The sequence below is a fragment of the Suricata suricatta genome, chromosome 16 (assembly GCF_006229205.1).
Source record: "Suricata suricatta isolate VVHF042 chromosome 16, meerkat_22Aug2017_6uvM2_HiC, whole genome shotgun sequence".
Lineage (NCBI taxonomy): Eukaryota > Metazoa > Chordata > Mammalia > Carnivora > Herpestidae > Suricata > Suricata suricatta.
This window is the reverse complement of record NC_043715.1, coordinates 56,826,980-56,836,902: the sequence shown is the minus strand read 5'-3', so window position 1 is coordinate 56,836,902 and position 9,923 is coordinate 56,826,980. Positions and strand designations below refer to the sequence as shown.

The window sequence follows — 9,923 nt, the reverse complement described above, 5'->3', positions numbered from 1 at the left end:
AAGAATACTCAATTTTTTAAAAGCTAATTGGAGGAGCATAGTCTGAAGGCTAAGGAGAGGGGCACCTGGGTGGCTCAGTCAGTTGAGCGTCCGACCTTAACTCAGATCATGATCTCACGGCTCATGAGTTCAAGCCCCACATGAGGCTTACTGCTGTTACCTGTCAGCACAGAACCTACTTCATACCTCTGTACCCCTCTCTGTCCCTCCCCTGCTAGAGCTCTCCCCCAAAAATCAATATTTTAAAAAATAAAAACAAAGGATAAGTAAAGACTTGAAAATATAGTTTTATTATTTGACTACAAAACTGATCAAATCTAAATTTGCACAAACTAAGAGTGGAAACTTTGGGTGGATGCTAGATGTAGTGATAGCAATAAAATCTAAAATCTTTTTAGGGACACATCTACCATCACTTCTAAGTCAATGCTGTCAGGGGATTATGGTTCCTTCAAACCCAAGGGCCTATATCCCAAGACACCCACTAAGAAAATAAAGTCATGCTTTCCAAAATGTTTATCCATTTAATGTCTTATTCTAAATGCTGTAAGGTAGGAGGGGAGTTTTAAAGATGGGGATGGGGACTTAGGCACAGATGGCACTTATACCCTGAGTCACATCCACCATCATATCGCTAGGACGCTGCCAAGGGACAGGTCTGAAACCACAGCCCGACTGCCATGAATTCCAGTTTATAGGACAAGGTTTGTCAAAGAACACCCACTGTGCCCAAGAAGCTGGTGTTAGAAGACTACGTGAGGCGCCCCCATCAGAGCACGCCCCTGATCCTGTACTCTTCGTCGACCCACAGCTGGCGGGAAATGGTCAGGTGGGGGTTCTTCTCCTCCACAGCCGTCAGCAGCCGCTGAGTCTCCTCGTCAAATGCAGATTTGTCCAGCCTGGAAAAATGGAGATTACATTTTCCTGACCTCATGCACCACTCTTTGCCTCTCTACATCCCACGCTTCCTTCCAATCCATTCTTCCCTAGAAGGGACTGGGAAAATAGTCTTGAATGTGTGGAGAAAGGATAGGAATGTGCAGAACAGGGATGTGAATCATTCCGTCCCTCCTGAGCACGTCGTTCAGGGCCCTGGCATACGGAGGGCACCCAAATACTCCTATGGATGTCAAATACATACACTATACATGCAAATATGTTCAGAACAACACTGACTGCTACGCTCTAGACAGGGCTCTGGGTCAAAACTGCTCGGCCCTTTAATAGACCCATCCACCATGTCCAAGCTGAGGTCACATCGTTATGGGCAACAGAAGCAGGAAATGGTGTTTATCGTCAGGTGGCGGTTCTTGCCTGGGGCGGCTCTGCGTCTCAGAAGACATTTGACAGGATTGGGAGACACGTGTGTGTTTTATTTCAGGGAATGGATGCCATAGCCATTCTTTTTTAACTAATTATTTTTCTTTATAATTTTTTTTATGTTCTTTATTTATTTTTGGAAGACAGAGAGAGACAGTGGGAATGGGGAGGGTCAGAGAGAGGAGACACAGAATGTGAAGCAAGCTCCAGGCTCTGAGCTGTCAGCGCAGAGCCTGATGCGGGGCTCGGACCCACGAACTGTGAGATCGTGACCTGAGCCGAAGCCGGACACTTAACCGACTGAGCCACCCAGGTGCCCCATTAACTAATTATTTTTAAATTAATTTATTATTATTTTATTGAGATATGATACATAACATTGGATACATTTAAAATACACATTGGTCTGATACACCTATATATGGCCAACTTAGCATTAGCTAACAACATCCATCATGTCACATTATTATGATTTCTGTGTGTGTGTGTGTGTGTGTGTGTGTGTGTGTGTGTGCGTGTGTGGTGAGCACAATTAAAATCTTGTTTCTCAGAAACTCCCACGTTTCCACTTTTGAACAGCATGACCAGAGGAAGGCGCTGCGGGCACGTCACGTGCAGGGAGAGGCCAGACGTGCGGCTCAAAGTCGTGCAGTGCGCAGGCCACCCCCGAGCAGAGAACCCTCCAACCCAACGTCAGCCGCGCCGCGTTTGGGAGACACCCAGTGCAGACTGACCTCCCTCACTTTGCGGGCGCGCTCCGGCCAGCGAAAGGGCGTCACTCACCCAAGCCGCTGCAGGGCGCAGTCCTGGTGGCACAGGGCTTCGCCCAGCACCGCGGCCCCGTCACGGGCCAAGCTGATCCAGTCCAGGTTCAGGGTCCTCAGGGATGTGCACGCGGTGAGAGCGGAGGCCAGCGCCTCGCAGCTCGCAGCGGTGAGGTGACAGATCTCCAACCTGCAACGGGGCGCGCACCCGCTGCGGCGGCCGGAAGCCACACACTGCGAGGTGCCGGTCCCAGGCCTGGAGCAGGGGGCTCGGCAGCCTAGACCCGTGGTTCTCAACCAGGGCCACTGCGTCCCCCGGGGGACCTGTGGCAACATCTGAAGCCCCCTGGCCCCCTGGGGGGTGCTACTGGCATCTAGCGGACGGAGAGAAGCCAGGGATCCGGCGGATCATCACACAGCGAACCCGGCAGCCCCTACCCCCGCTGCAAGGAGCTGCTCACCCCGGAGGTCAGAGGCCAACGCTGAGTCACCCCCGGCCTCAGGCACGGCCTTTCACTAATCAGATCATTCCAGACACACATGCTTTTCAACTTGCTTCTCCTGTAGCACCCAGTGCTCTTATGGAACCACCTTGGCAATAAACTACTAATAAAAATTTTAAAAATAATAATAATAAATGTTCTAACAAAAATATTGGTGTATGCACATTATATACATTTTCAATCATGGAATGTGTTGTGCTGTATGCATATCACGTATATATTCCATATTACATGTTATGTATATTATATGGCATATATGTTTACATGATGTATGTTGTAAATTATAATAAACATCCATATGTTCACTACTCAAAAAAATCAATAAAAAAATAACCTTGCTTCTCCCGAGTACCACTAATCCTCCAGCCTTTCTTACTCCTGAAAGGTGAGGCCTCACGGGAAGGTGCTCAGCGGACACTCACCCAAGAGTCTCTACTTTACAGTTGGGATGCTTCAGGGCCTCACATAATTCCCGGACGCCAGCATCTTGGATGTCATTGCTCCCCAGCTTCAGGGTCTTTAGTTTTTCATTGCAAACGAGAACAGCAGAGAGGTCCTTGCAACAAAGCCGAGTAAGGTAACAATCTGACAACCTGGGGAGAAAACACACACCCACAGACACAATCACGAGGCCCCATCTCGCACGGCTGAGCTTATGTTCATTTACGCAGAGAGAGGAAGAAGTGCCCGAGATTTCTGGGATGATGATGGTGATGTTTCCTCCGCCTTCCGGCCCAACACGCTGGGCTGCAATTCGGCTGCCTGCCTCTGCTCCCCCGGGGTCCCTGCTCCCCCCTTCCAGGGTCTCTTCCCCCCCCCCCCCCCCCCCCCCCCCCCCCCCCCCCCCCCCCCCCCCCCCCCCCCCCCCCCCCCCCCCCCCCCCCCCCCCCCCCCCCCCCCCCCCCCGCTCCCGTTCTCGCTGGTTGGAATGCTTTGGCCCAAATATCAGGGGGGCTACCCCCTCACTACCTTCACGTCTCTGCACTTTTATCCCCTGTGGGGAGGACCTTTCTCGATATTTCATAGAGTATCATATCCCCATCCCTGTCCCATCGCCAGCTCCCCACAGCACTCATCACCACTAACATGTATACATATGTTCCTAAGTCTGATACACGCACATGCGTGTATGTTTGTGGACACGTACACATGTACAGACATGCCTAGACATATATGTGTATATACGTGTGTGTGGGTATGTCTGATATGTGTCTATATGCGTTTCTGTGGTTCTCAAGCAGGAAAGATTTTTGTCCCTCCCTCCTGCCCCAGGGGACACTGGGCAATGACCGCAAGTTGGTTCTGCCGGCCTGGGAGAGACGGTAGATGCGAGTCTAGTGGGCAGAAGCCAGAGATGGTGTTAAACATCCTGCAGAGCACGGGACAGCCACTCCCCACGACAAAGAATGATCCAGGCCAAATGTCAGTAGTGCTAAGATTGAGAACCATGATACACACACACACACAGACACACACAAGTGTGCGCTGCAAGTAGGTGTGTATGTGTGTGTGTGTGTGTGTGTGTGAGAGAGAGAGAGAGAGAGAGAGAGAGAGAGAGAGAGAGAGAGACCCCATAAAATTGACTTCCATGGAAACAGAGATTGGAGTGTTTCATTTACCAAATCATCATCCTGTCTGCCCAGAAGAGTTTCCAGTGCCCAGTATGAGCAGTGATGCCCACACTACGCCTCCTGCCATCATTCAGGGAATGCTTACTTTGGGTAAGTCGTTGGTCATAGTCCTTTACGCGCACTATTCCCACTGGTCACCTCAATCCTTTGACATGGGAAACAACGATCCTCCTGTCACGCTGGAGGAGAGGGGAGGCGCCCTCACGCTTTCTCCGGCCTAAGCCACTCGGGACTCCATCTCTGGTCTTCCTGAGGCCAGAGCCCCCACTCCAGAGCAGTGTGTCCCACCCAAGACCCGTCAGGCTCCTTGGTTAAGACTCACACCCATCAGCACCACCGGACACCCCGCCGGAATCAGGCAGGCTCAACACTTAGCCTGGCTTTTTTGCAGCAGACCCCATGTTTCCCCTTCCTGCTTCCTTTCCAGGGTGCTGATCCCCAAGAAGCAACCTCTGACGTTCGTGCGAATCATGGCCAGGCCTACCACAGCTGCTCGACGGTGCAGTTTGGGTGCTTCAGTGCCTCACAAAGAGATGCCACCCCGCTGTCTTCCAGGAGGTTGGACTCCAGATCGAGAACACACAGGGATTTGTTGCACAAAAGGGCTTGGGAGATGTAGTCACAGGCCACGGAGGTGAGGCCACAGCACATCAGCCTGCAACACACAAACACACTCAACTTGTCAATCCGCTCAGGCTCCATCTGGGAATCTGTTTTTTTAAGTTTTAAAAAATTTTTATTTTTGAGAGACAGAGCACAAGTAGCAGAGGGTCAGAGAGAGAGAGGGAGACACCGAATCCAAAGCAGGCTCCAGGCTCTGAGCTGACAGCACAGAGCCCAGCGCGGGGCTCAAACCCACGAACCCGAGATCATGACCTGAGCCGAAGTCAGACGTTTAACCGACTGAGCCCCCCAGGCGCCCCTCCCTCTGGTAACCTTTGCAAGAAGCCACATGCAAGTCGTTCCCCATACTCCATGGTCACATGAGAAAAACAAGAGGATTAGGACACAGAGCAGTTGCACTGTTGCACAGAAGCAGGAATGCGGAATCTGGAATAGGTCGTCCCAAACTGGGAAACAGAATCTCAGAATCCAGTTTCAAGGCGGGTCACCACTGGCCAGGTGACCTTAGCCAAAGTCATCCCTTCTAGTGACATGTTGTGCTTATCGTTTGGTGGCACGCACTGGATGTCATTGTACGTGATGTGATTTTTTGGGTGTGCCCGCTGTTGGGAATCCGGAAAGTAGCGGGAAGCGTAAGATACCAGCAGCTCACAACGGAATGGGACCCCTGGATGCGGTGAATTTAGCTGCTATTATGTCTAACGGGGTTTTGTGTGTATGATTACTGGTCAACATGTGAGAACCAAGAGACTTCACGTGAAATTGCATAGTGGTACCGCCCACAGACGAGCCAGCGGCCTGGGATTCCGCGGCAGAGGGCCACGTGGCAGGAGACACGAGGCGGGAACAGAAACTCCCGGGGGGGGCAGGCGCCTCCGCGCAGCCCCTCACTCACTCTGGCTGTTTGCCGGGGCTGCAGGGGACCCTGACCTCTGGCACAGGTCCCTGATAGACAAACACTGCTCATCCATGAAGGCGCTTCCTTCCCATCTTCTCGCTTCTGAGATCAGACAATGGCATGTACTTCATACTGTTTCAGTGAAGTAAGCATTTTATCTTATTTTGAAAATTCATTAATACAGTAATAGCTGCATAATATAATCTCCAGTAGCTACGCTACTCCATATAGGCCCTAAATATCTCCACTTGTATTCTTTGTACTTTCGGTCATTTTAAGTTATACTGACTTACTACCTTGCCTCAAAAAATTTTTCTTGAAATGCTGAGGTTTACTATTAAGACTTTTCACTTTTTTTTGAGAGAGACAGAGAGAGACAGCGCGAGCAGGGGAGGGTCAGAGAGAGAGGGAGACACAGAATCTGAAGCAGGCTCCAGGCTCTGAGCTGCCGGCACAGATCCTGACGTGGGGCTCGAACCCACAGGCGGTGAGATCATGCCCTGAGCCGAAGCAGGGCACTTAACCGACTGAGCCACCCAGGCGCCCCTCATTTCATTTTCTTATTTGCTAACATATCTTGCAAAAAATTCAACAAAATAATGCTTCCAGTCATAGTATAAATTTCTCTGTTTGGCAGAATCCTGGCCAAGTGGAATATGTTTTCAATTTTTCCACATTTGTTATAAAGGGATTTATTTTGTTGAATACTTTTGCTTTTAAAATTACTAGTGACATTCCTGTATCTTTAGTAGTCTTTCATTTAAAAAAATTTTTATTGAAGTATAGTTAACATACAGGGTCATAATAGCCTTAGATGTACAATAAAATGATTCAACGATTCTGTATATTAATTATTCAGTGCACATCACGGTAAATGTGCCCTTAATCCCGTCACATCTTTCATTATTTCATCCATTCGGCCACCTACCACCCTTCTAGCAACCACCCATTTGTTCTCAGCAAGAGTCTGGGGGCACTTGGGTGACTCAGTCAGTTAAGCATCCAACTTCGGCTCAGGTCATGATCTCACAGCTCATGAGTCCGTAGCCCTGCATCGGGCTCTCTGCAGTCAATGCAGAGCCTGCTTTGGATCCTTTGTCTCCCTCTCTCTCTCTCTCTGCCCCTTCCCTGCTCACTTCTGTGAGTGCTCTCTCTCTCTCAAAAATAAACTATTTTTTAAATAAAGAGTCTGATGTTTTGTGTCTTTTTTCCTTCATTTGTTTGTTTGCTTTGCTTCTTAACCTCCACTTTTTCCTTTTTTTAATAGGCTTCATACTCACACAGGACTTGAACTCACAACCCTTAGATCCCGACCATACCTGAGATCAAGAGTCAGGTGCTCAAGCAAATGAGCCACCCAGGAGCCCCATATTCCACATATTTTTAAGGAATAAAGATTCAAGTGTAAAAACAAAAAACAGAAAACTCCGTTACATGGCAGATCTTGAAGAACCCTTTAGGAAAATACAGCCCATTTTAATTACTGGTCATCAAGTACATATTAATTCTATTCACTGTATAATATCAGCCAGTTATTTCACAGCCAAATCTTCCCACCTTCCAACATGTCAGTTCTTGTGTACCTCAGATGATTTTTCATTCTAATCTTTATAGATCAAAGTTGAGGGGGTTCCTTCTTTCACAGTTTGGCTTTAGGGTTTAATGTTCCTGGAACGTATTTTACTGTTGCTTTTCTTATACAGCCTAGAATGTCATCTCCGTGGTAGCATGCCTTCCCTCTCCTGTCTTAAATGCCACTGTGTGTGTATGCATGTGTGTGTGTGTGATGCACAGGTCTATATGAACACATACATGCGTGTCCATGCACACGCACGCACACAACACAGCTGTGTCTGGGATGCTCATGCACGCCCATGGATTTGGCATTCCTGCCCCCACGTGGAAACACCACAACATTCTGCCTGGTTTCACACTAAGTTTCCCACGTGACTTCGCTGGGCAGACAGGGGCCCCGCTCTACCGCTGGCCTGGCCAACGACCCACCGCAGAGGAAGCACGTCACTGTATACATTTGCAGCAGGAGAGAAACGGCAGCTCTGGAGGAGCCCAGTAATGACCTAGAACAGGCGAACCTTATTCCTCAACAGGACCAAATGCATGCCTGGTCTTAGGCTTACACCTCCCTCTCCCCAGCACCCAGCGTATCTGAGGCTTGGCCCTTGTTCACGATAACTGGGATTTACTGGGCTCTCAAGGAGACATGAGGCGCCGAAGGGTGGGTCTCCAACTCTTGAATTCAACCTCATGGTGCTGCTATGGAGGAGGTGTTGTATTGGCTCCATTTTACTAATGGGGCAACTGAGGCGCGGAGAAGCAGCTCCGACTACAGCCTCTGTTCCACAGCCTCCCTCAGTGAGCACGTGATTGCCTTGACTATTGACGGGTCCCTGGGCTCACGTCCACAGTCTCCCCAGGCCCCCTTTCCCCAGCGGACTCACAGCAGTGTCTCCAGGGCACAGTCTGGGTGCTTCAGGCCATCACACAGCAGCTGCACGCCCTCGTTTCTCAGGGGGTTTTCCACCAGGGAGAGAAGCTTCAGCTTCGAGTTGCAGACCAGCACCGAGGCAATATCCTCACAGGCTTTCGCTGTGATGTCACACCTTCCCAACCTGCACGGGAGACATGTTTCAGGAGGTGACCATAGGCTTTGAGCAGCCGTAGATCATATCCCAGCTTCTGGTCTCATACCAGCAAATCCACCATCTACATTCCAGACTTTAAAAGCACAACTGTGGTGGGGAACCTGGTGGCTGAGCCGGCTGAGCATCTGACTTTAGCTCAGGTCAGGATCTCCTGTTCATGAGTTCAAGACCTGTGTCAGTCAGGCTCTGTGCTGACAGCTTGGAGTCTGGAGCCTGCTTTGGATTCTGTGTCTCCCTCTCTCTCTGCTCCTCCCCTCCTCGCTCGCTCTCTCTCTCTCAAATAAATACACATTAAAATAAAATAAAAGCACAAAGGTAATTACATGACTCTATTTACTTATCCCTTACTGCTTTCCCTGACATCAGGAAAAAATCTGAGCCAGTGGTTCTCAACAGGGGATGATTTTTTACTTCAAGGGGACATTGATCAGTGTCTGGAGACATGGTTGTCACATCTAGGGTGGGGGTGCTACTGGCATCCAGTAGATGGAGGCCAGGGGTGCTGTTCCACATCCTCCGTTCCTGTGCACAGCCCCTCCCCCCACGGTAGCGGATAATCTGGAGCTTGTAAATCTGACTATGTGTCCATAGTTCTGAGATTGAGTAGCCCTGGTCTGAGCCTCAGTGCAGCTAGAAACAGCATCTCCCGGGGGCACCTGGCTAATTCAGCTGGTGAAGGACGCAGTTGTTGATCTCAGGGTTGGGAGTTCAAGTCCCATGGTAGGTCTAGAGAGGACTTAAAAATAAAAAATATTAAAGGACGCCTGGGGGCTCAGTCAGTTGAGTGTCCAACTTTGGCTCAGGTCACGATCTCACGGTCGTGAGTTCGAGCCCCACGTCAGGCTCTGTGCTGACCGCTCAGAGCCTGGAGCCTGCTTTGGATTCTGCATCTCCCTTTCTCTCTGCCCCTCCTCCATTCATGCTCTGTCTCTCAAAACTGAATAAATGTTAAAAAAATGTTTTTAATATTTTTAAAAAATAGAGCATACGTAGGTTAGAGCGAGTTTCTCAATATCCACACTGTTGACAGTTTGAACTGGAAAACCCCTGGGGTGTCCAGGCGGGCCGCCTCCCCGACCTCTGCCCGCGCTGTGCCTACAGCCTCCTCCCATGGCAGCGGTGACCACCCAAAATGCCCAGATGCTGACATTTCCCAAGAGAAAAACTGTCCTCTGTTGAGAACTAGTGGTCTGTGGAGAACCTGGCTTGGGGCACCTCCCACCCCAATGCCAACCTGAAAAACCCAATCGACTCCACCAGGAGCCTTCTAGAACTGATCCATGAATTCAGTAATGTTGCAGGGTACAAAGTAACGTACAGAAATCGGTTGCATTCCTATACACCAAAAATGAAGCAACAGAAAGAGAAATCAATCAACAGCTCCCACTCACAATTGCATGAAAAACCATAAAATACCTAGGAATAAACCTAACCAAAGATGTAAAAGACCTGTATGATGAAAACTATAGAAGACTTATGAAGGAAATTGAAGAAGACACCAAGAAATGGAAAAACATTTC

At 49.5% G+C, this 9,923-nt stretch overlaps 1 protein-coding gene across 1 annotated transcript in view; it reads right to left on the bottom strand.

Moving 5' to 3' along the window:
- Positions 1 to 271: 271 nt before the first annotated feature.
- Positions 272 to 9,923, bottom strand: part of NLRP9 (NLR family pyrin domain containing 9) — a 23,705-nt gene continuing 14,053 nt past the window's right edge. The window contains exons 5-9 of the mRNA XM_029924572.1: positions 8,200 to 8,370; positions 4,703 to 4,873; positions 3,010 to 3,180; positions 2,104 to 2,274; positions 272 to 899 (exon numbers count right to left, since the gene is read on the bottom strand). Coding sequence (XP_029780432.1) covers positions 770 to 899; positions 2,104 to 2,274; positions 3,010 to 3,180; positions 4,703 to 4,873; positions 8,200 to 8,370 — 814 coding nt within the window. The 3' untranslated portion in view covers positions 272 to 769. The remainder of the gene's footprint in view (positions 900 to 2,103; positions 2,275 to 3,009; positions 3,181 to 4,702; positions 4,874 to 8,199; positions 8,371 to 9,923) is intronic.